Source organism: Podarcis erhardii (assembly GCF_964252035.2).
Source record: "Podarcis erhardii genome assembly, chromosome: 3".
Taxonomy (NCBI): domain Eukaryota; kingdom Metazoa; phylum Chordata; class Lepidosauria; order Squamata; family Lacertidae; genus Podarcis; species Podarcis erhardii.
The window spans coordinates 54,054,919-54,081,984 of NC_138507.1; the positions used below are offsets into that span (position 1 = coordinate 54,054,919).

General features: G+C 40.2%; 1 protein-coding gene across 1 annotated transcript in view; it reads right to left on the reverse strand.

Moving 5' to 3' along the window:
- Positions 1-437: 437 nt before the first annotated feature.
- FRK (fyn related Src family tyrosine kinase) overlaps positions 438-27,066 on the reverse strand; it is a 40,040-nt gene continuing 13,411 nt past the window's right edge. Inside the window, exons 2-8 of the mRNA XM_081857181.1 lie at positions 21,887-22,008; positions 19,013-19,176; positions 16,964-17,132; positions 12,769-12,927; positions 6,715-6,896; positions 2,481-2,646; positions 438-2,041 (exon numbers count right to left, since the gene is read on the reverse strand). Coding sequence (XP_081713307.1) covers positions 1,827-2,041; positions 2,481-2,646; positions 6,715-6,896; positions 12,769-12,927; positions 16,964-17,132; positions 19,013-19,176; positions 21,887-22,008 — 1,177 coding nt within the window. The 3' untranslated portion in view covers positions 438-1,826. The remainder of the gene's footprint in view (positions 2,042-2,480; positions 2,647-6,714; positions 6,897-12,768; positions 12,928-16,963; positions 17,133-19,012; positions 19,177-21,886; positions 22,009-27,066) is intronic.

Below are 27,066 nucleotides of genomic sequence, written 5' to 3' on the forward strand. Positions count from 1 at the left end.
CTCACCTCTCCAAAAGGGTATGGGAGAATGTGATGCTGAAGTCCAATACCAAGGTAAAGTTCTACCAGGCTTTCATGCTGAGCACACTGCTTTATGGAAGTGAGTCATAGGCAACTGACACCCACTAGGATGTCCTCTCCCAAATCCACATTCCTAGCATCTTCCCATTCCTGTCTGGGTGACGTCTATGCTGTTTTGGTCGTGTACATACAACAGAAGATTGCAGGATCCCCAGGGATGTGCTCTACAGGGAGCTGGCTTCAGGCACCAGGCCCATTGGCAGACCACGTCTGTGTTATAAAGATGTCTGCAAACGTTGCATGAAGGCTGGCAACATCAACCCTGTTGTGTGAGGATCCCTTGGAGTCAACTGCAGCATATGCGTATAGAAAACAATCCAGCCCAAAATAACACCCAAAGATGTAAACAATAAACAATTTTAAATTATTTCCTTTCTTTAAAAAGTAAGCACATCATACATACATACACACAGAGAGAGAGAGAGACATTTTATAGGCAACCATTCTAAACAAATGGCATCCACGGCAGGACAAAACAGATGTCACTATCAGTATTGCACTCGAGCGCTACCATATTCCCACAAATACAGTCTATTTTATCCATAGCCACTGCATAAAATAGGAGCCTTGGATGAAGGGCCCAACCACTCAACACTGGTGCAAACACCAACAGATCTGTTGTATTGCTGGTGTCCACAGCAAGCCCACACAGGGATAGCGTTCTATGGAGAAGATAAAAGCAAAATAATCAGTGGGTTCAATTGGACTTCTTCCATAGTATTTCAATGCACTGCTTGGAAGAAATGCAAAAATGAATGAATGAATGGAGCCCTAAAACAAATAAAGGATCTACTGCAGTGACATATGCTGGGTTCACATGTATCACAAAAGCAATTCACAGGGAAACATACATTTATGATCTTTGGCTCATCAACGTACCGTAACGCAGACCTTCTTTCAAGAATCACTTTATTTCTGACAAATGTTTATATTTTTTATGTACTATCAGTTTCTCCCCCTCTCAAGCGAACATACATTTATTCCATGTACGATGAAGACGCTCAAGGCAATATTACCAAAATTGTAGCCATGGGATGTTCAGAGGAGAAAAAGGAAAACATCTTGATGCACAGGTCCTGCTGTGCGTAACAGCAATCACATTCCTTCATAATCACTGATTGATGGGATTTAGCAGATAAGCAGTGGAATCTGAAGAGTAACAAATAACAAATTCTATACATAAAAAGTGCAGTGTTTTATTGCCTATTGTGCAGAAGCTATCTGTTTATGATTTGTGTTGTTGCTGGTTTTTGCCATCTCCTGTTTAAATAATAAATAGAAGAGAAACTTCATTGAACAGCAAAAAGTTATTTTAAGAAATCCTGCCTTTCAGTTTGCTTAATTTATCAGGACAAGCTGATGCCATCAAGATCTTGGCGTATTGTCACAGGTTTTAATAAGAACTCATTCCTTACTATTCATCACTATTTTAACCTCTCCATTCATCTACTTTGAGGTTAGAATGCTCCCAAAGTTACTTTGGAAAAGCTGCAGAGAGATAGCAGCTTTACATAGATTGATGGCTTGGCAGCCTAACAACCAAATTGCTCTCATTGGCAATGGAAGAAACAGACTGAGGAGATGTTAGGCATATATATTGCACACACCTTGGTCCATTGTGTGTCTGTGTGTATGAATACATGTTCTACAATTTGACATTATAATGTAGAAGGAACGTATTTGCTAAAGGAACACAGTTGGGGGGTGTCATCCTCACTTAAATGACCAGCAACAAGATTGTGTCATTCATTTTATGAAAGCACTTGCATCTGCATAGGACGTAGAATCCATGTCATAATAATCTTCCAGTTTCCAATGCAACGTTTCAAAGGTGGGTCGTTCTTTGGGCTCAACATTCCAGCATTGCAGCATGATGTTATACAGCTCTTGGGGACAGTTTTCTGGTTGAGGGATTCTGTACCCTTGATCCAGTTTCTGGAGTACTTGAACGCCTGTCAAACCTAAAACAGAATGGTTTTCAATAATAGATGATGATGATGATGATGATGAAACTAAAGCATGTATAAAGTGATAGTTCATACAGAGAATTCTCTGTGGTGATTCTACAAGGATCATCAATCTATAATGCATTCTCTCATAGGAGCCTCCACTTAATTCTTTTTAATCTCTGTGTGAACCTAGAATCAGCATCTTTAACTCCCTTCCTTCCTTCCTTCCTTCCTTCCTTCCTTCCTTCCTTCCTTCCTTCCTTCCTTCCTTCCTTCCTTGCACATTAGCCTAGGTGCACAGCCAGTTGGCTAAGAAATCACAGAAAACTGAATTGGTTCCAGCTAAGCAAAATCATGGAAGACTGGATCCTTCAGTTCAGTGGGGCAGGGAGGGGACTAGAAAGACCCACCAAGGGTCTTTGCAATTACTGCTTTTGAACAGAGCACTCACCTGAATAAGGCATCTTTCCGTATGTGGTTATTTCAAACAGGAGTATTCCAAATGACCAGACATCAGATTTGATGCTAAACTTATTGGAGCGGATTGCTTCAGGAGCAGTCCATTTCACAGGCAGTTTTGTTTCATGTTTGGCTTCGTACACATTTTCATTTCCTAGCTATCATATGCAAACAAGAACAACAACAATTTCAGAATATAAACAGTGAATTTATAGGATTAGATGGTTTCAACAGCTGCCTGTGTAGCAGGTAGGTACTTTCGGGGGGGGGGGGAATGTTTGGTTCTATATACATTTTGTTTTGCATAGAAGACAAGGGAGCTTGAAATTTGAAATGGATTCAAACACATCCTTCAATTTCCTAATGAAAAGACATCCTTCAATTTCCTTATGCCTCTTTGTGATGCCTAAAAACTACAATTGAAGCACTTTCCCTCAAAGAAATCACCACTGCTGGTGTTAAGGTTGCGTAAGTCACAATATATTCCCACCCCCACATAGCGAAAGGAGTAAGACTAACTGTACAGTTCCTCAGAAAAGGACACAGGGAAATGGGATGGGGTTGTAAGCAATCAAAATGGCACAAGAATGTGGGAGAAGGAAAACTGAGGCAAAAATTGCAGTATTTAGCAGCCATACAGTTCTAGGAACAGCCAAAAAAATGGAGGGATTAAAAATATTCATGGATAGAGCTGTGCCCATCAAATGGGAGATGGAAAAGATCTTCAAGATAGAAAATAGGAATGAATGGAAGGATGGGGAATCTGGCAAACTGGTGTATATGCTTTAAGGGGACTAGGCCCATAAGTGGCACTTCTTGAGGTAAGTGAGGATGGTCACAGTGACAGTAAAAGCTTTTTTGGTCTTGTCTGCAATTTATATTTTTTTATTATTATTTTTTTATAAATATTTATTAGAATTTTTAAATATAACTGCACAAATAATAAACAATCTTATTTCTGTCACAAGCATAATTTCATCACTTCTTTGGACTCCCTCGCATCTCCCGCTCCCATTTACATCGTTAAAAGTTTTTTCCAAACAAATTATCAACTTGTTTACAATCTCATGTCCACTCATTCAAATATAATCTAACACTTTTTCCAAAAAAATTTATATTTTCTTTAATCTCACTTATCATCAAATTTAAATCTAATTTAGTGGTGGCCAATTTTTTATAATCTAGCATCCTTCTTAACATTCAACCAAATTACAATGTTTTTGTAGATACATCTTGAATTTCTCCCAGTCTTCCTCCATCTTCTCTTCTCCCAGATCACGGATTCTGCCAGTCATCTCGGCCAGTTGCATATAGTCCATCAGCTGCGTCTGCCACTCTTCCAGTGTGGGTAGATCTTGAGTTTTCCAGTTTTTTGCGATGAGTATCCTTGCTGCCGTTGTTGCATACATAAAGAATGTTCGGTCCTTCTTTAACACCTTCTGGCCGACAATACCCAGAAGGAAGGCCTCTGGTTTGTTAGTGAAGGTATACTTAAATACCTTTTTCAGCTCATTATATATCATTTCCCAGAAGACCTTCACCTTAGGGCATGTCCACCAGAGGTGAAAGAATGTTCCTTCATTTTCTTTACATTTCCAACATTTATTATCAGACGAATGGTATATTTTGGCAAGTTTAACTGGGGTCATGTACCATCTATATATCATTTTCATTACATTTTCCTTCAGAGCATTACATGCGGTGAAGTTCAGCCCAGTGGTCCACAACCTTTCCCAGTCCTCAAACATAATGTTATGCCCAATATCCTGTGCCCATTTTATCATAGCCGATTTAACCATTTCGTCTTGTGTATTCCATTTTAACAGCAAGTTATACATTCTAGATAGTACCTTAGTCTTTGGTTCTAACAATTCTGTTTCTAACTTCGATTTCTCCACCTGGAACCCTAACTTTTTGTCATTTTTAAAAACTTCTTTAATCTGAGCATAATGTAACCAGTCTCGCACCTTATCCTTCATTTTCTCCAAACTCTGCAATTTCCAATTGTCTCCATCTTTTTCTAATATTTCCCAATATTTTGGCCATTTGGCCTCCATATTGGGTCTTTTTCGGGCCTTAGCCTCCAGAGGTGAAAGCCACCTTGGAGTTTTATTTTCCAATAAGTCTTTATATTTTGTCCAGACATTAAACACTGCTTTCCTGACAATATGGTTCTTAAAGGCCTTATTGATCTTAACTTTGTCATACCATAAGTATGCATGCCAACCAAAAGCATTGTTAAAACCTTCCAGGTCCAGTACGTCAGTGTCTTCGAGAAGTAGCCAGTCTTTTAGCCAGCAGAAAGCTGCGGCTTCATAGTACAACTTTAAGTCTGGCAGGGCAAAGCCCCCTCTTTCTTTCGCATCTGTTAATATCTTAAACTTAATTCTGGGCTTTTTGCCCTGCCAGACAAATTTAGATATATCTTTCTGCCACTTCCGGAAGCACTCCGTTTTGTCCACAATCTGTAGTGTTTGAAACAAAAACAACATTTTTGGCAATACATTCATCTTAATAGCAGCAATTCAGCCTAACAAAGAAAGCTTCAATTTTGTCCAACTATCCAAGGCAATTTATATTTTTTTAAAACCTGTTGCTTGGGTTCTAAGAAAATAGACCTTGAATGGGGGGAAGTAGCCAACTTTAAGCAGGGGGAGGGGATGGATAACATTCTTTTCATGAACTTCCATAATAGTAGTAGTAGTAGTAGTAATAATAATAATAATAATAATAATAATAATAATAATAATAAATGTTTTATTTATACCCCACCCATCTGGCTAGGTTTCCTCAGACACTCTGGGGAAGTTAACTTATCTTAGGATTAAAGCTGGAACAACAGACTTCCATGGACACCATGATTCCCCCCCCCCCGCCCCGTCCAGCTACCTGCGCACTTTCAAAACCAATTCCAGAAGGTGATGGGGAGTCCCCATTGTGGAACCATGCATGCAGAGTGTTTTAAAAAGCTGTTGTCTCCTTTTTAGGGCTCCATGGAGAGTACAGGTTATAAACCTCATATTAATTATAGCAAAATTGTTCATTCATTGTTAACCACAATGTCAAAAATCAATGGGATTTTAAAGATGTGCCTTGCCAGCCAGAGCTAGGGAGACAAAATTTTTCATTCATTCATTCATTCCTAGGCCTTGTTTTGCCAAGCATACATGCAATATTGAAACGCCCGTCATTAATTGGGGCCTACCACTGAGAATCCTGAATTTGGCAATGACAGCAGCACAAGCCTCCTGCTGGCACCAGAGGCACAGGACTCATGTCTGGCCTTCCGTGAGAAGACAAGGCGACAGCGAGAGCTAATGCATTCAGGAACCTTTGTTTTGTGATTAATTGCTGGCACCAAAGGGCCATTGACTTTGATAATCATCACTTAAACAGTTCCAGGACTAAAAATACAGACTGTGAGAGATTTAAATTAATATATTGGTTCAGAGTGGCACCGATTAATTTAGGCAAAGTAAGCTGACAGGCATCGGAGAATAAATGGGAAATTGTTTACTTGTAATTGAGGTTTTCAGGGGTTAGTCTCTTTCCTTCCTGAGACCTGTTTTCTAAGACTTTTATTGCTTGAGACTTGGGAAAGATTTAAATTAATATATTGGTTCAGAGTGGCACCAATTAATTTAGGCAAAGTAAGCTGACAGGCATTGGAGAATAAATGGAGAATTGTTTACTTGTAATTGAGGTTTTCAGAGGTTAGTCTGTTTCCTTCCTGAGACCCATTTTCTAAGACTTTTATTGCTTGAGAGTTGGGAGCACATTAGGATGCTTCTCAATTTTTAAATGAAGACTGCAGGTGCTGCTGCAAACAGCATGTCTTTATTTCATTTTCTTGATCTCCAGGACCAATTTTTTAAAAAACACAGAGCAAAGGAAGAGTATACTTATCCCCAGATTTTAAAAAAGAAAAGAACTCCCATGTTACTGTTATTATCATTTCATTCACAGGCTACTCTTCATTAAAAAAAATAATAATCACAGAGTGATTCACAAGTAATAATGTAAGATATACAGTGACAAACAAATAATATAAAACGACAACACCGCCCAAAAAAACTATTACTTAAACACAAAACAACGTTAAGATAATACATTCAAATAGGCCATTCAACAAATCAAAGACCTAGTTCAAACAGGATCATGACTAACCATAGAGCAGGATAAAGAAATGTGACTGAAGTAAATTGTGAAATTGTACTACAGCCTACCTTGAAAACTCGTGCAAGTCCAAAATCTGCTACTTTGTAAACGTTGTGATCACCGACAAGGACATTTCTGGCTGCTAAGTCACGGTGAATGTAGTTCTGAGATTCAAGATAAGCCATTCCTGAGGCAACCTGAGCAGCCATGTCCACCTGTTGTGGCAAACGGATCCTGGCTCCTGCATCATCTGTGAATTAATTGTAAGGTGATTATGCATGCACAGGTTATGTATATACAAGGCCTGAGACAGCTAGTCAGCAGGGACGACAATGTGATTTTGGAAAACAAAGTCAAGGATTGTATTAGTGCTACTTTGAAAAACTTTTCAACACTTTCCCCCATTATCCATCAAATACAGAGAAAAGATTTGCATTCTAAAATTAGCACAGGAGAGAGAAGATGACAGTGAAACTCTCATGGATGTGATGCTGGGCTTTTATTGTATTTACCCTAATTTTGTTTTAGATTTAATATGTATATCTCACTTTTCTATTGCAATTATAATGCAGCATATACAGTATAATATTGGCTATACAGGGACGCGGGTGGCGCTGTGGGTAAAACCTCAGTGTCTAGGACTTGCTGATCGTAAGGTCGGCAGTTCGAATCCCCGTGGCGGGTGAGCTCCCATCGTTCGGTCCCAGCTCCTGCCCACCTAGCAGTTCGAAAGCACCCCTAAGTGCAAGTAGATAAATAGGTATACCGCTTTATAGCGGGAAGGTAAACGGCGTTTCCGTGTGTGGCACGGGTGCTGGCTCACCAGTGCAGCTTCATCACGCTGGCCACGTGACCCGGAAGTGTCCTCGGACGGCGCCGGCTCCCAGCCTCTTGAGTGAGATGAGCGCACAACCCTAGAGTCGGTCACGACTGGCCCATATGGGAAGGGGTACCTTTACCTTTACCTTTTATTGGCTATACAAAATGCAAAATTTCATATGGAATATAATAACATCAGGAGCAAGTATATTCCACCTGCTGTTCCTCATGCCAGCCTCAATGATTCCCCCAGATACTATCCTTCACCTGGTATGTGCCCAAAGGCAGCCACTCAAGGCACTAGTCCCACACATTTAGAGTCTCCCTTGCCACATCTGTCAATCAAAGAAAAAAAACATTCCCTAGAATGCCAATTTTCTATCATTTCTCTCTGGCAGGCACAAGTAGCGCACTGCAAGACCAAATGAGGAAACTGACAACCTTAACATCGCTTGTGGAAACTACAAGCCTTGTCCCAATGAAATAAATAACACTTGCTTATGAATAAGCATAGATAGGACTGTGCTGCTCAACAACTGTTAAGATTTATCTTCAAGTCTAGCTGAAACATTACGAACACCGTATTATGTAAGGCAAGGTCTCCATAGCGAACAGAAACCTGCATAGGCTCTCCTTGACAACCATTACCTAATTGAGAGTATTTGTCCTTTGTAACAAGAATCTGAAATATCGATCATTGTGTCTTTCTTATGGCAATTTTATTTCACCTTGAAATGCAACTTACTCTTTGCTATACATTCTGCACACTGCAGAAGCAACTTTTCCTCTGTAGCTTTTCCATCCATAACTGTTTGCACCTCCACAAAGTAGTGATGTTTCATGTATTTACTTTCTGCCCAGCCTACAGATCTCATGAGAAAATTGTCTGCTTCATAGTACTGCTTATGTGATTTAAAGGTTTGCGCTTTTAAATGGGCTCTCAGGATGTGCACGCACTGCTGCAACATTACTCGTCTCTGAGCATGAAAGTTAGATTTCCCTGAAAGTCACACAACGGGATGGCAATTTAGCAGGGCTGCATTTCACTTCCGTTCTCACATGGATCCACAGGTGGAGACTTACAGTAAATGAGAAGTTTGTCTTCGTGAGAAAATACTTTGTCTGGAAATTCTTGAGTTTCTTCAGTATACATGGGACAAAATTGGAATAGGGGCAATGGAATACAATTGCCCCACAGATTCAAAAAGTGTCACCAGTGTGGTGTAGTGGTTAAGAGCGGTAGTCTCGTAATCTGGGGAACCGGGTTCGCGTCTCCGCTCCTCCACATGCAGCTGCTGGGTGACCTTGGGCTAGTCACACTTCTCTGAAGTCTCTCAGCCCCACTCACCTCACAGAGTGTTTGTTGTGGGGGAGGAAAGGAAAGGAGAATGTTAGCCGCTTTGAGACTCCTTCGGGTAGTGATAAAGCTGGATATCAAATCCAAACTCCTCTTCTTCTTCTTCTTCTTCTTCTTCTTCTTCTTCTTCTTCTTCTTCACCTGGTTCAAGTTGGTCCCGGAAATTTCGGTCCGGTTTGAAATGCTGCAAGCCCCATTCCCACTTGCTAGCTTCCCTCTCTGGCTAGGTATGTCCACATCCCCAAGCAATTTCCTCCATTACTTGCATTTAAGAAGGGAGAAGAAATAACCAGAACTTACTTCACAAAGAAAAGTACATGAAGCTATGCTTCTGGCCATTTGCAGAAGTATAATTTCTTGCCGAGCATTATAGTACAGTACCTGAATCAGAACTAGGTCCCAAGGAGCATAAAATGTGAAGTTTTTTTTATCTGCTTCTCAGCTCAGTTCAGAAGGCACAGAAAGCTGCAGGTGCTACTAGCATGTCTAGGAGCATCATTACTAGTTAAGGACAGGTCCCCCAAGGCCTCTCCTTTGTCCTTGTGGCTACGATATACGATATACGATATACGATACGATATACAATATGTTTATTGTAATTGTCCCTTGCGGAACAATGAAATTGAAAACTACATAAAACTACATTAAAACTACATAAAACTACCACAAAACTACATAAAACTACATAAAAACTACATAAAACTACTACAAAACTACATAAAACATTCAAAAACCCCTAAAAACCCCTGAATTTTAGAGAAGCAGGCTTCTAAAATGGTTGCAGGGCCTCCATAAACTCAGAAGGCTTTCCACTTTGCACAGTCAGCCTGCACGTGTCGGAGGACAATGGAAACAATTGTTTTTTTTGGGGGGGTGAGCTTGCACACCCCATGCTGCCACCCCATGCATTTTCTCTACACATGAACTTTAAGTCCTAAAAGGCAATGTTTTATAGAGACTACTATTTATGTCTAATCCAAATTCTGAAAGAACAGCGTCAGAACTGCTCCTGAGCACATCTGTTCACAGGCTATTTGTCTTTGTTTTTATCTTTTGTTTGTACAATGACTCTCCTGTAATTTTCAAGGCAACCACACGTCTCTTTCTTATGAAGACAACACACCTCTCTGACAGGACAGACAAGCGTAGAAGACCTTGATATCTAAAATATGAGCTGACAAGGCCCAAGCATGCTTAAAAGTTACATGCTTTGATTTGGAAGCCTTCATTCCTAATCACAGGTGTGTAGGGGCTAGTTATGCTATCTCGGTGACAAGGAAAGAACACACCATAATACAGATACTTTCACAGCACTGTTTGACAAACAGTTCAGACAATATGACTCACAAGGGTGCACCATCCAAAACCTTTTAAACACAGCATGAAGAAAAGGCTTCACTCTCATCACCTCTTTCCATGTGATGAAAGCAACTTTTCCCACAAATGCACGTTCAAGTGATAGGCAGAAGTATCGTGCAAGCAGTGATGTGAGAACTGGACTCAAGACCAGGAAGATCTGGGTTCAAATCCCTGCTTAATTCTTAGAATTTCTTCATCTAAACTACCTTAGGGGTGTTGTGGGGATAGAATATATAAAAACAGAAATACAGAAATGTGGATAAGAAATAAAATGAAAAGTCCAAATCGGTCATTAACTTGCCTTTGAAAACTACCCCACAGATCATTTCCTGTTAATCTATTTTAAATCTGCTACATGTTAAGGAAAAGTAGTCAATTAATCAGTACTTAAACCTGCATGCATTTTACAGACCATCTGTGATGGGATAGCCATGTACAGGAAAGAAAAAGCAAACAAGGTGCAATATCATCCTCACAACACGTTCCAACAGTCTCAGTGAAGTTATGCTGCTTGCAAAAGAAATAAGAGCAGTTCTTGCTTGCAAAGGTAAGCTTTCGGGATGTAGAGCTCCAGCGTCATACAGCAGTGTAGTTTGGGCTCACGTCTGCAGGCTCCTGAACCTAATGCAATATTCAAAATCCACCCCTGTATTTGTAAGCTACACTCCTCAGATGCAGGGATTAAGTAAGACTCAAGCAGCTTGGGTTCAAAGGGCAGTGCAGATGGCCAAGGGGTGGATCTTGCAAAGATGGAACAAGACCAGCTACAGATCACTTGTCCTTGACCCCTGCAGCCAATGAAAGAGGAGAAGCTTGGAGGTTTTTGACAGGGTTCTTTGGTGATTGAGAAGGAATGTGGAACATCTGTTTACCTGTCAGCAGCTAATGAAGAATTTTGATAACAGACTAACAGACCATGTGTGTGTGTGTGTGTGTGTGTGTGTGTGTGTGTGTGTGTGTGTGTAAAGGGACCCCTGATCATTAGGTCCAGTCGTGACCGACTCTGGGGTTGCAGCGCTCATCTTGCTTTATTGGCCAAGGGAGCCGGCGTACAGTTTCTGGGTCATGTGGCCAGCATGACTAAGCCGCTTCTGGTGAACCAGAGCAGCACATGGAAATGCCGTTTACCTTCCCGCTGAACTGCTAGGTTGGCAGGATCAAGGACCGAGCAACGGGAGCTCACCCCGTCGCAGGGATTCAAACCACCGACCTTCTGATCGGCAAGTCCTAGGCTCTGTGGTTTAACCCACAGCGCCACCCGCATCCATATATATATTTATAAAATGATTTTGCTTTTCTGTTCTCTCTTTCACTCTTCTCTTTTAACCCTATTTGGTTTTTTAAAATATTTTTATTAAGTTTTCGTTTAACATCTCAAAATAAACATTTACATAATACCATACATTCCATGACTTCTTTTCTTCCCCTTCCCTGGTTCATTTTGTTTACCTATTATGCCTGCATATTTTACAATGTCCATTTTTGTCAGCTTTCCAATTTTACATCCCTCAATTAGTTATTAAACTGTTGAATCTATCTAAATGCTACCAGCGTTTTCAAATGTGTAGTTATTTTCCATACATTCAGAAAAAAAATTCCATTCCTCTTTAAATAGATACTTTTCTTGCTCTCTTGGTCTTAGTTAAACCTCCTAGTTCTGCATATTCTATCAGCTTAAGTTGCCAACCTTACTCGGGACCTCTCTCACTTTCCATTTTTGGGCTAACAGAATGCAAACTGCCATTGTTGCGTACGTATATAGGGTTCTCTAACACTTGGCAACTTCTGACTGCACCATTCCTAACAAAAATGCTTCCGGTCTTTTGGGGAAGGTTGTTTTAAACATTTTTTTCATCTCATTATAAATCATTTCCCAGTATCAACAACAACAACAACAACAACAACAATAATAATTTATACCCCGCCCATCTGGCTGGGTTTCCCCAGCCACTCTGGGCGGCTTCCAACAAAATATTAAAATACAACAGTCCTTCAGATATTAAAAGCTTCCTAAACAGAGCTGCCTTCAGATGTCTTCTAAAAGTCTGGTAGTTGTTTTTTCCTTTGACATCTGGTAGGGGGGTGTTCCACAGGGCGGGGGCCACCACCGAGAAGGCCCTCTGCCCAGTTCCCTGTAACCTCACTTCTGGCAGTGAGGGAACCCCCAGAAGGCCCTTGGAGCTGGACCTCAGTGTCCGGGCTGAATGATAGGGTGGAGACGCTCCTTCAGGTATACTGGACCGAGGCCGTAATCTTTTCACATGCCCAACACATATGAAAAAACATTCCCACCAAAAAGGGATGGATGGGTAAGAGAAAGGGACAATTTGATTTATTCCAAATGTTTTGGAATAAAAGTTCTTTTATTGTTTCAAATGTAAGAACTGTGAAGAAAAAATAAACAAATTTAAAAATGTAAATAAACATAGAAAAAGACCACCTGGCCATTTTGTGGATTCCCCTCCAATCTCTACAGCCAGTCAGAATTTATTGAGCTGCTCATCTCTTTTCCTTCTCTTTTTTATTAGCGCATTTGCTATAGTACAAGCAGTACACAGTATTGCTAAATGAAATGTTTCCTACTCACTCTGGAGGTACTCTAGCAGACTTCCATGTCTCATCAGTTCTGTAATAATATAAATTGGATCCTCTAAAGTGCAAACAGCATAGAGCTGTATGAGCTTTGGGTGTCTCAGATTCTTCATTATCTGTGCTTCCCTGAGGAAGTCTTTTGGATCCATTGAACCTGAAATGAGAACAGCAACAAAAGAAAATTAGCCCCTGTTATTAAGGGCCATCCTTGTCTGCCCCGCAGTCTTGTGTAAATGACGAGCGCTGCTGCCTTTCGCTTTGCAAAGTACGATGTACATCAGTGCAAATTCAAGTAAGGAATTCATGCAAGTGAAATGACAAAGGAGAACACAGGTTTTGTAATTTTCCCTGGCTTTAATACAAAAATAATAACTCTAATAACTGTAGATAGCAGGTTATTTTGCCCATCATAAAGGCTATTGGTCATTTTATGACTGAAATGGTAGTCACAATGTTTTATTGGTTTAACTGCTGCTCCCGGATACTAGAAATGTAACCATGATTAGAAACAGTGCAATAATTTCCAACATCTTAAGTTGCCTGCATCAGATCAATCCCTCTAGCTACAAACCCAAGCAATAATGATTCGCCTCTTCCAAGCTACATTGTTGAAGCTCATTATACCTTGGAATAGAGCATGTTTATTACTTAGAATTATTGACCTTATCAGCAAAGGGGCAAAACACAAGGTTCTGATGCACCTATCATGCAGTAAACTTGCCAGACGGAGTTAAGACTTGAAAAGGACTTATAAAAGTAGTGCAGCTATAGAAGGGAAAATGCAATACTATACTAAACTCAATGCTGGCAATCAACAGAAAATAAAAATGCCAATAACGCAACACAATAAATTCATGCAAATTTATGTTGCAACCACACTCAGAAAACTGTACAGTGGTACCTCGGGTTAAGAACTTAATTTGTTCTGGAGCGGAGGTCCATTCTTAACCTGAAACTGTTCTTAACCTGAGGTACCACTTTAGCTAATGGGGCCTCCCGCTGCTGCCGTGCCACCACCCTGCGATTTCTGTTCTCATCCTGAAGCAAAGTTCTTAACCCAAGGTACTATTTCTGGGTTAGCGGAGTCTGTAACCTGAAGCGTCCATAACCCGAGGTACCACTGTACACTTCTTGTCCCCACCCCTCAAAAAGAATATTGTAAAGTAGAAAAAGGCAACCAAAATGATCGGAGGCTAGAAAAATGCCATTATGGGGAAAGGCTGTAACATTTGGGGCTTTACAGCTCAGTAGGAAAAGGTGATTAAGGGAGGGGACAAGATGGAGGTATATAAAATGATGGGAAAGTGTGGAGAAGGTTGGTAGGGAGAAATTGTTTCCTCCCTTCTGCATCATACTAGAGCTTGGGATCAACCAATAAAAGTGAACAGAGATTTAGCACAGACAAAAGGAATTAGTTCTTCACACAGCACAGTTAATTAAACTGGGAAATTTGCTACACAATGCAGTGAGCACCAATCACTTGGACAGCTTTAAAGGGGGATTAAACAGATACAGATATTCATGGCAACTAGTTGTGATGGCACCACTGGCTCCAGTGTCAGAGGCAGTCTAAATACCAGTTAATGGGTAACACAAGAAGGAGAGTGTTGTTCTGGTCATGTCTCTAGCTAAATATCCATTGGACAGTCAGTATGGAATGCAACCTACTCTCGCAAGGCATTATTTTGTCTGAAACCCACCCACCTCTTTCTTACAAGAGCTTCTGGAAAATTAAAGGGCTTCTGGAAAATATTCAACAGCAATTGCATCCAGCAGCAGAGCTGGTGCCAACGTACATATAAATAGCTGTTACAACATGATGGGTGAACCTGTCTTACAAATGCATCTGGCAGCATTTTTTTGGGGGGGGGGGAATACAAACCCAACATGGATGTATTAATAAAATATCTTAATGCTTCATGGGATTGCATTGCTTTTATGAAGATTGCTGCCAGTTTAATTAGGAATCTTGTGCCTCTCTCTGTGAGGTTAATTGAAGCCCTTTCTAAAATGTAGAGGCTGCAGACTAATCATTTAGACTTTTAATCCAGCATTTGCAGGATCAAAGATCAATTTTTAACCAATCTTGGGTAGGGAGGATGGTTTGGAGTAAATGCAGTTTTATCTTATGAAACTCTTTAATTGTACAACATTGCAACCATCAGTGTTCCTAGAAATAATTTCCCTATGCTATCTTTTATTAAATAGATAAATTATTTCCTCTACTACCTCACAATAAATATTTTATTATTACACTTCTATAATAGACCAACACTGTGTGCAATAAAGGGCATATATTTCAACAAGTCTTTGAGAGGTGCCTTTCCAATCATCAGCCAACATGAAAATAAATTTTAGAAAATGTTTATGATAAGTTTTAAATAAAGTGCTTTAAGTGCTTTAAAGACATGAATTAAAACAGGCCTGTTAATACAATCAATTTTAAAAAGACAACACATGATATACACGGTTTGAACAAATATGTCTGATATTACTTTCAAATTCCCCATGTACCGTATATTGCCAGGAGAATTTAAGTAAATCTTGTCAGTATTCAGGTCATTTTTTTTTTCAAAGGACCGTGGCTATTTGCTTTTCTCTTTAATAAAAACTAAAGTGAAATCCTGTGGCCACTAGCTTCAGTTGCACCATCGCTCTGCCCAAAATGTCATGTCACTAATCACATTTTAGCACTGCAAATAGATCTAAGAGAATTTATGATTGAGAGGAATTGGAAACTATAATAGGCTCCATACAGCCAGATACCCCTCTCTACTTACCATCCAGGCAAACAAGAAGCATTATCAGAGTTCAATGACACACTCCAGCATAAGCAATTCTGGAGGGTGCAAAAACTGTACCAGTGAAGGGTTTGGTTTGGAGTGAGTGGTTTGGGGAGAGTTGTGGGGGCCACACTGAGAAGTCCACAGGCCTGATATTTCCCACCCCTGCTGTAGGCCAATATAATCATGATGTTGCAGCTATGTGTTGATTGGTTCCTTATTTGCATAGGGAACAACATCAGTGCGCAATGTCATGATTGATGGGTGGCGTGTTTAGGGATGCCACTAGAAATGGCTACATTAGCATTTGTTTTTCCATTTCCACCTTTTTTGGAATGTTTTTTATTAGGTTTTCGAGAATAAGTAACTACATAAGTAGAAGATGTTGTCTGTTGAATAGGGTATGCAGATACAATTGCACAACACTATTATACTGCATTCCTAAAATCATTATCTGTTGACACTGATGCTATGGAAGTGTAAATGATCACAGCTGCCTTATACCAGTATTAGTCCTAGTAAATGCCACATGGTGTTTGCAAGCTTCTCTCATTTATCCTTATGTGTGGCATATTGTTACTTCATAACTGGAAAAGTGGCTTGCTTTATGCTATTCAGTGCATGGCTAAATAACTGGCAAAACTGAAAATTGCCACCAATGAAGCAACTAGATTCCCCAAACGTATGATTATCAAATAGGTGAAAAGAGCCCAAATGAGCCCTCGCCCCACCAGGTTCAGAGAAATCCCCTAAAATTAAAATAAAAAGGATTGTAGTGGATATTTTTTCCAGATGCCATATTGCATCACAAGCTTTCACTCCCCTAAGTTTAAAAAGGCACTCACAACACAAGGTAAGAAGGAAAAATTGTTGCTTGAATAGAGAACTGAAAAAGCCCCTCTGGCTTTGCAAAAGCTCATGCACATACCTAAGAAGGCACTTCAGACTGATATCCTTGTACATAAGAGCTTTTAAAATAATGGAGGAAATAGACTGATGGAAATTAATCTTAACAGTAAATAGCTGCGATTCTGGGTGCATTTTCAAGAACATAAAGAAAAAGAACCATTATATGCTTTAAAATAATATCTGCCATGAGCAGAAGATGAACCAGTTTTATTTTCATCATCTACTCCCACAGTAAATCTATTTGTCCTTCGTTCTTGATTGTGTAAGTTCTTTTGCACCAAAAACAAAATAAAAATTGCTAGGAGAATAATCGAATTCAATGTTTGAATGAGAAGGAAAGACAGTATACACAATGAAGGCTACAAATAGCATTTTCAGTTTGTTTGTCAGTGCTATCAACCATCCATACTCTGAAGTAAATCTTGCTGAAATCAATACTATATTTAGATTTTATGCAGATTTTGAGGGTGAAATAGTCAGAGGTGTTCTTCGACATACCTGGTTTTAGCGTCTTAATTGCCACCGGTGTGGTATTGTTCCATAATCCTTCCCAGACCTCGCCAAACTGGCCAGAACCTAGTCTTTTTAAGAGCTGTAAGGAATTTCGATCTATCTCCCACTGATCCACAGTTTGGTATGACAAATCATAGGTTGCTGGAACTTCTGTCTGCATAGGATTAAAAATGGCACACATAAATTATGTGCTTTTCTTTTTTTAAAAAAAAGCCCAAAACAACTGTATCTGTGCAAGTATACCGATTTAAGAGGGTGTCTGCTAAACAGAATGCGGGGGGCAGTAAACCAAAGAGAACTTCCACAAGCAGCCAGGTGCTTCTTTATATGACACTTCCTCCTGTGAAAACAGGAAGGTCCGGTCTTAATGATGAAGCAGAGGGAAACTATTGCTTTGGACAGCAGACCCTAAAGGCCAGAGCTACTTCCATTTTCTATGTTATTTTTATTTTTAAAAAAACAGGGAAGCATCATTTTGACACTTTCAAAGATATCAAGAGCTGGTACCTTTTCCTGGTTCCACAACGGTCCCCTGCAGTGTGAAGTGGCAGAAACAGGCAGTGACGGATGGACTGTCACTGTTTACCGTTGGGTTCTTCACATTACCACAGAAGCCACGGCACCATGCCTTCTCCTGTGCCACCACATTGGCGATACGCCAGTGCTGGCCCATTTTCTGAGGACTTATGTTATTGTAGGGAGTGGCACAGACCTGCACACTCTGGGAGCTTTTTACATTACATGTTGACAGGAAAGGGTAGGGTCCATTCTGCTGTGTCTCCCATTCCCCCGATATAATGTATGGATCCAAATGCATAGCTGTCCCATCAAAAATAAAAAAGGTCAACTTGTGTAGCAGAATCAATACAGTCCATAGAAATCAAGGGGTACTTGCCCAAGTGACAGTTACAAAACCTTTATTATTAATTAACACTGTTTGAAAATTAACATTATTTGAAAATGTTTCTTTCACTTACATGCAATCTGTACTGCTTTCAGGAGATAGGACCTTTTTTCAAGGATACGCAAAAGCTGTGCAATCATAGGCAACACTGTTGTATGTTCCATCTTAGTTTGACTTATTTCTTTACTTTTGAAAAATAGATTTTAATTCCGCTTTTAAGAAGGATCTCCTCACAAAGCAGCAAGCAGAGCATAGAGCAACAATGCAAAGTGCAATTTTTCAACTTTCAGTTATAAAACAGCCCCAAACCTTAACATTTGCCAACACATAAAAGCTACAGTCTGCCCAGCACAGCTGTTAGACACAGTATAAACAGCATAAAACAACATTGCCACATTAGCAGCCCACTTGAAACTGCTCCATAACAGTGGCAGAGAACAGATGTCCTTCAGATGCTGCTTGAAAATCTGGTGGGTGGAGAGAGGCTTGCCTGATCTCGCTTGGAAGCCAATTCACAGTTGTGGGGCCACTGCCAAGGAAGCCCTTTCCCCATACCCACCAAATTGATGGCTCTCATAGATGGGCACATAGCAGGGTCTCTGATGTGAATCAGAGTTGTGTTGCTGTTTTTTTGTCTCGGGGGGGGCTTGCTTTTGGTTGTGGTCTCTTCAACTTTGTAGTCAGATTGGAATGGGTTCAGAGGAGGACAATGTTGATACTTCTTTTAGAATCTGAAAGATTATTATAAGAGATAGAGAGAACTAGGCAAGCTTTTAGAATAACAAAATATTGCCTGTAGGAATCTGATGGGGTTCTGAGTTCTTGTTTTTCAGTCAGTACTTACAGACAGCTAGAGTTATGAGGGTGGCGATTCCATCTCAATATGGGTTTATACTGTGACTTCATAAGTAACATGCTGGCATGTGCTCCCCCAGGCCATACAATTATTTCTCAAACATTGCATGGCTCTCTTGTTTTCATTATCATTGATATGCCATCCCATATCATGGTGCAGTTATGCATGATTTCTTAAACTATTATCATGGCTGGAAAGAGGGTTAAGTACTTATCAATTCAATCATCAAAAGTTCACTCCATTTTGAAAGGAAAATGTCCTGAGTTAGCTCTACCTTTACACATGGCCTCCCAAGCTTTACGCACAGCCCGTCGCTGGAACGACTGTAGTATCTGACAAAAGCATTCAAGGTTGGGAAAGTTTTCCTTTTCGTCACAAAAAAGCCGCCATTGTCCAGACGTCGGATTCGGTAGTGCTTCACAACCTTCCCATCCCGTACTAGAAAAATAAAAACGAAGGAACAGAGGAAAAACTGCCTTATTCCAAGTCAGGATGTTGAGCCATTTAGTTCAGTGTTGTCTACTCTGACTGGCAGATGCTCTCCAGCATCCAGGCAGGGAACTTTTCCCAACTCCACCCACAGGTGCCAGAGATGGAACCTGAAGTCTTCTGCAAGCAAAGCAGATCCCCTTCTACTGAGCTACAACCTTTCCCCTAAGGAAGGCATTGTGAATAGCCTAAGACTTGCATAAAAACAACACACATCATAATATAATAGTACAAAATATTTTATATGCATACTAATCTCGGAGACACACATGTGTATATTCTTGTCTGATGAGGAAAATGTCATTATTCTGTCATTATAGAATGGCAAGCTGACCATTACTGCACATTATACTTCCAATAGGAGTTATTTTTAGACACCTCTGGGGTACAGTAGCCCTATTTATAACCCAAAGAGGACTCATAGATTTAAATATTAAATCAATTTTTAAAAAATCTTTATGCGTTGTGGCTTTATGCTCACCCAAGCTCCCAAATGCCAGGAGGTCATAGCTGTTAAGGGCCATGCACTATTTGGGCAATGTACATAATGTATGGCATCAAATGCCATGTTTAGTTCCAACATCATCGTAACCTCGGACCTCGATGACTGCCAGTAGAGGAGTGGCAGGTGTGTACACACTATATCTTTGAAGCACATTCAAAGAATTCTGGGCACTGTGGTTTGTGAAGGATTGCTGGGAATTTTCATTCTATGAGGCATAAACTACATTGCCCAGAATTCACTGAGAGACAAAATGGGCTTCAAATGTATCTTAAAGGTACAGGGTGTACACATAGATGGAGTCTATGTGATTGGAGCTCTCATTCCACATTACATGTGCCCAACTGGCAGCCTATACTATTTGCATATAGTTGGCAGGCATCTTTAGGGGTCTTCATAGAATCATAAAATAGAATCATAGAATCATAGAGTTGGAAGAGACCACAAGGGCCATCGAGTCCAACCCCCTGCCAAGCAGGAAACACCATCAGAGCACTCCTGACATATGGTTGTCAAGCCTCTGCTTAAAGACCTCCAAAGAAGGAGACTCCACCACACTCCTTGGCAGCAAATTCCACTGTCGAACAGCTCTTCATGTAAACTGAGTTTCTAACCACCAGCAATTGTATATTAAATGAATATTTAGCCCTATCTTCCTTAAGCAGTCAAGCTTTATCAAGCTTGCAGTTATCTCAAATTACCATTAGAGGGTGTATAGGTGTCATACGGAGTATATTATTTTAGATTATCCCCCAAGTCTTTAGTCATGCACTGAATTCATATGCTTTTATGGTACTATTATACAGAGAATCTGAATGAAGATCAAATTTGAAGGTTACGTATGTTAGGGGTCTTTTTCCATATGCATGGTGGGGCTAGAGGGTCCATGAGGAGAAGTGGAAGAACAGATGGGAGTCATTCTGCATAGGGCTCACCCTCAACTGTTACCTGCAGTTGAGGATAAGATGGCAGCTTCACCTTTCCATCTACTGAAGTCGACTAGACTAGCATTTAAAACTTATTTCAATTCTGGCAACAGGAGCGTGTCTTCTACCACATCTGAGTCCACAAACTAACTGTAGGGGTTCAGGACAGACCACCTGACACACACAGCTCTGCCCTAGGACATAGTCAGGTAGCTGCTGCTGTGATTCCCCAACATCTGCTGCCTGAGGGGGTCATCTCATTCTGCCTATTGGTAGGGCTGGTCCTGATTCTGCTACTGAATTATATCTACTTTCAGACACCACCACAGTCGGCAAACTGAGGAACCACTGTTGCTACTTTATGGCAAGTGTGATATTAAGGGGAGATGTAAAGACTACCAATAAAAATGTATCATTCACTGAGTTGGTTAATTTTGGATCAGAATTTTTGCTCCTTCCCCCAACTTCAGAGTATCAAACTCAGAGTATGATGGATTGAAATAAGTTTCAAATGGTAGTCTAGTCCAGTGTTTCCCAACCTTGGGCCTCCAGCTGTTTTGGGACTACAACTCCCATCATCCCTAGCTAGCAATATCAGTGGTCAGGGATGATGGGAATTGTAGTTCAAAAACAGCTGGAGGCCCAAGATTGGGAAACACTGGTCTAGTCAACTTCAGTATATGGAAGATAATAATAATAATAATAATAATAATAATAATAATAATAATAATAATAATAATAATTATACCGTACCCATCTGGATGGGTTTCCCCAGCCACTCTGGGCGGCTTACAGCACATTAAAAAAGTAAAATATTAGACATTAAAAAATTCCCGATGGAAAGCTGAAGCTGAAGCTGCCATCTTATCCTCAATTGCAGGTACCAAAATGTTTTGGGTGAGCCCTATGAAGTGGCGCTTACTTAAGAGCAGGTAAGTATAAGCTTGCACTGTTAGTTCACATATTCAATTATAAGCAAACCTCTCCCCACCCCCCAATTTAAAATATTTTTAAAAAGTTATTAAGTTCTAGCAGTTATTGCCAGTTCATGTACCTTTGCGAAAGAAATAATCATGAACAAACCCAGGAGAAATTAGGTCAAGACTGACTCTCTCTCTGTGTGTATGTATATGTATATGTATATGTATATGTATATGTATATGTATATGTATATGTGTGTATACACACACACACACCAGGAGAAAGAAGAAAGAGAAAATAGTAATCATACCTGAAAGGGAGAATTCACCCGTTAGACTTTCGCTGTTTCTGATCAGGAAAGCTCCATCCTGATTTTCAGGATATAGCAGCCGTTTCTCAGCATCCACTCGTTTAATACCACCAAAAAACCACCTAAAACAGAAAGAAAGCCATAGAACTAGTTAATGGCCAAAGTTATGTTTGTGTTGGGCACTTGAAGAGCAGCTGGAAACAAAACAAATGGCATTATTGAACGGATGCAAAGGTTACTCTTTATGCATTTGTTTTTTATCCTGCCCTTCTTCAGAAGAGGAGCCCAGAGTACCTTTATAATAGAAAACAACCATTGCAATAAAAACAATACTTAAAATGACCTATTTAGAATCTGTTAACAAAGCTCATCAGTAACAAGCACCATTAATAAATTTAGAGAGGGGTTTTAGAGTTCAAGGATACTAAAGTTATGAAGCTGCTATTAACCATAAATGTAATTGAGGAATGCTGGGTAATGAATTAATTTTCATCAATAGTGGTCAGCAGGGTGATGACACTTTGCCTGACTCCCATCACCAGTGTCACTACATATTACTTAGAGGGTAATTACTTATTACTTAGAAGGCCAGTGTGGTGAAAACACAGTGGCAGAGCCAGTGCCACAGTCCCAGTGGTCCATTTCCCCATGGGCAAGTTAAGCTTTAGTGACATCAGTGATGGGTAAAATGGATACAGTTTTAATTCTATTAATGTTTCAGTGTTTTTAGTGATTGCTTTTTCTATGTTTTTAGAGATTCTTGTTTTTATCTGTAAGGTGCCTTGAGTTATTATTATTTAGCAGCAGCAGCAGCAGCAGCAGCAGCAGAAAAAGGCTACTGCCTCACTGCTGATTTTCATCTGGGTATGTGGTAGTTGATTTAAAAGATTTACAAAGTAGCACAACCAAACAAATCACAAAACAGATTAAAACAAAGTTTGACTACATTTTTAGACAGTACAAAATATTGCTATTGACCTAAGAACAATATTGACCTAAGAACAAAGCTTTACTCCAAATCATATACCTAATCACTCTTATATAATATTTCTTTTTATTTCTTTAGTCAATAATATGTAATTCAATAATATGTAAGGAATAAGTAATCTATAACTCTTGATAAATGGTACACAATTTAAGGTATGAATAGTAAAGGTGAGAAGAAGCAATTTGTGGTTAACTATATAAAATGTTAAAAGAGAGAAAATGTAAGTGGCTGGGAGACATTAAATTTTACATATTCACTTCATGGCCTTACATACACACACACCATTACTCAAGTTTCTCTCTTTCTCTCTCTCTCTCACTCACTCTCACACACACACACACACTTGAGAAGGTTTAGAAGTTCCTCCATCTTTTACTTATTTCAGAGCACAGAGAGTGATACAAAGAAAAACAGATTTGTCAGTCCCCAAACAACTTTTGAATTGCTGGTACATCCAGTCCTCACATTGTCTGTTTTGTGATGGAGAGAACCAGTCCAAAGAGGTAAGAGAAACAAGCAGGACATGGTGGTGGACCAGGATTGGAAGCTTATCTTCCTCTTTCTTTGCTGATGGGACAGATGACTATTATTGTATGGCCGAAGTAAGGGACAAAGGCCATACTCCCAAATGGTATTGGGGTCACCTCAATCTCTGCTGAGTGATAGCAAAATTGGAACTTAACCAGGGTTTGTATTCTTTTAAAATGAGGCCCAGTGGAGACTAGTGTCTCCACCTGAGTTTTGCAGGAGGGAGTGCCGAACATTACACCCCAACATTTTTCCTGTGATGACATCACACCCCTGCAACTGCCCCCTCCATGCCGGCATGGCGGATTGTTCCTATTATCAAACAAACCAAGGCATTAAGCATTTTTTATGTCTTCAACCACCCATACCCTAGGAATTGATGGATTAGCATTTTTCTGATCCATGCCAATTTCAGATGGGTTCTTTCATAAGTCCATTTCTGTCTAGACAGGGTTGGGGCAGTGCCGCAGTGAGGTTGGGACTGTGCAGGTTAGGAATGTAGTCTCGCTTGGACTACTGCAATGCGCTCTACGTGGAGCTACCTTTGAAGGTGACCCGGAAACTGCAATTAATCCAGAATGTGGCAGCTAGACTGGTGACTGGGAGTGGCCACTGGGACCACATAACACCAGTCCTGAAAGATTTGCTTTGGCTCCCAGTATGTTTCCGAGCACAATTCAAAGTGTTGGTGCTGATCTTTCAAGCCTAAATGGCCTCGGTAGCTGTATACCTGAAGGAGTATCTCCACCCCCATCGTTCAGCCTGGACACTGAGATCCAGCACCAAGGGCCTTCTGGCGGTGAGGTTACAGGGAAGTGAGGTTACAGGGAACCAGACAGAGGGCCTTCTCAGTAGTGGTGCCCGCCCTGTGAAACTCCCTCCCATGAGATGTCAAGGAAATAAGCAGCTATCCTATTTTTAAAAGACATCTGAAGGCAGCCTTGTTTAGGGAAGTTTTTCATATTTAATGCTGTATTGTTTTTAACACTCGATTGGGAGCCACCCAGAGTGACTGGGGAAACTCAGCCAGATGGGCAGGTATAAATAATAAATTTTTATTATAATGCAGTAATTGATTACATAGTTAAATATAGAAAAGTCTGCCACAAAAGACAGTGAGGTGAATTACATTGTTGTTCTTTTTGTTGGAAGCCAAACTGGAATGGAAACAGTGCTGTGTGTGATAAATACAGGTCAGAATGGAAACCAGTGCCCTCTTACACCCCTGGTAAAGTTGCAGCAGCAAAGCCAATTCAACATTCCCATATCTGCACCTGCACAGCTCCAGCTTTGCTGCCACCTTGTCCTTCCTCAGATACATCCAGGCAAGCTGCAGCAACATCAGCACACCCCATACCCAACTCAAGTATTGTCCTTGCCATAAACCAGAAAAAGCACAATCATGGAAAATATGAGTTGTTCCAGTGACTGCACACTCGCTGTATTATGCCAACATGTCCAATACCAGCAGTAGGTGCCTACTAGAGATCAGGGCATCACAAGCCATGGCGTTATTCTGGCACTGCAGGTGGATAGGCAGGTGAAACTCGTGAGAGTTTCCCATGTAAAGGTCAAAAGTTGATTGACAAATTTAGACTATATAGCAGGAAGTAAAGTGGATTCCAAAAGGAAGCCTTTGAAACAACAGTGACTTATTTATTTTAACAAGCATTCGACTATGAGTAACATTTCTAGAAGGAATGAGGAAATAATAACAGGCTCAGTGAAGTCAGAAGAATGTTGGCTTCAGTATAAGGGCATGTCCAGCCTTCTTAGCAAATAGGAAATAGGTTTACATGATTCACTCACAGTTTTCAGCTTCCCACCTCTCATGACATTGATTTATAGATCCAGTTTCTATCAGTACACGCAAAACTATAATCTACAAAACACCTCATTGTTTTCTCCATAATATTGCAGAGATGACAGTCTATAATAGTAATGTCATTTTCACCACCCTTTTAAGAGAAATGGAGCAGGGAAGATGAAAGAGGTGCTAGAATAAAGAAGTGCTAGAGTTCTCATTGCAGTGGACAGATCCCTATCTGCCTATGACATCCAGAGAGCAGGACTATCAGTGTGTTCTTAGAAACTGCTTCATACAACTGGTACAGTACCTACAGGTACTGAGCAACTAAAGAGTATCTATTTTTCCAATGAGAATGTGAGGGTAACAAGTCAATACATCAAACAGGATGCTGTAATGTGATGATCCAAGATGGTATGACGGCACGAAAACTATGACCATGTACACTTTTATCAACTTGATAATGTTCAGCCCGGACACTGAGGTCCAGCGCCAAGGGCCTTCTGGCGGTTCCCTCACTGCAAGAAGTGAGGTTACAGGAAACCAGGCAGAGGGCCTTCTCAGTAGTGGAACTCACCCTGTGGAACGCCCTCCCGTCAGATGTCAAGGAAATAAACAACTATCTGACTTTTAGAAGACATCTGAAGTCAGCCCTGTTTAGGGAAGTTTTTAATGTTTGATGTTTTATCACTTTTTTGTTATTAATATTAATATTCTGTTGGGAGCTGCCCAGAGTGGCTGGGGAAACCCAGCCAGATGGGCAGGATATAAATAATAAATAATTAGTAGTAGTAGTAGTAGTGAGGCATCTAATCATAAGCCTGCATTTTTATCAAAGCTTATATTTTGATCAGGGCCTGTATCTTAAAAAGCTTAAAGATTTTCAAATGTTTCATGCCAGGCAGAAGGCCAGCTGCCTAAGAACCTTGGCAAGATGTTTTTCCTCCTAGACAAGGGGGCCCCCTGATTTATAGCAGAAAACAATTCTCAAAGTCGTAAAAAGGGAATTACAGGCTGAGTCCGAGGACACTGACCTTGCATGTTACAGAATATAAAAAAGACTGAGAAAACATAAATTAAGAGTTGATAAATAGTAAAATAAAACCATGTACCTCCCATTAAACTTGAGCCATATTTTCCTAAGGTTGAAAGGTCAAGAGCAATGGGAAAGCATCAAGCTGGCAGAAAGGGAGAGGGTATTTTGGGAAATCTTTTTCTAAAGTTGTTTCTTCCTTAAACTGAGATCCTTTTAAGATTTCTTTTCTTCTAAAAGGTTATTTATGATAATGTACTAAATATATTGGCTTAAATGTAATTATGTAAAGGATTTAAGAAATGATGGATTCTTATTTCATATAGTTGTAAGAGTTGTAACTATCCTGAAATTAAGTCAGCCATCAGCCCAGCCCCCCTGCCAAGCAGGAAACATCATTAGATATATGGTTGTCAGGCCTTTGTTTAGAGACCTCCAAAAGAAGGAGATCTTTCAATGATGATGTGAACTCAAGATCCTTGAAGATAAAAAGTTAAGATTAACCATCCGTTTTGGAAGGCAATAGGGCAAGGAGGGCAAGAGGTGAGCTGGTAATTAAGGTTCCTTGTTGAGACACATGTAAGATATATTACTACTTATTTGTCATTTATAGATAGAAGAATATATAGCTTTTTGTTTCCCATAAAAGGGAAGGGAAATGGGTGTATCTTTTGTGATTGGTTCTAGCAAACAGCCAATAGGAATTTCAACCAGGCTGATTGGACAGAGGCAGCCACAGGAGGAGCAAGGGGGCTGGATTAAGGAAATATAAGTGCTGGCCAGAATGGCAGGAGGCCAGGCCAGAGCTTGGTAACCATATACCA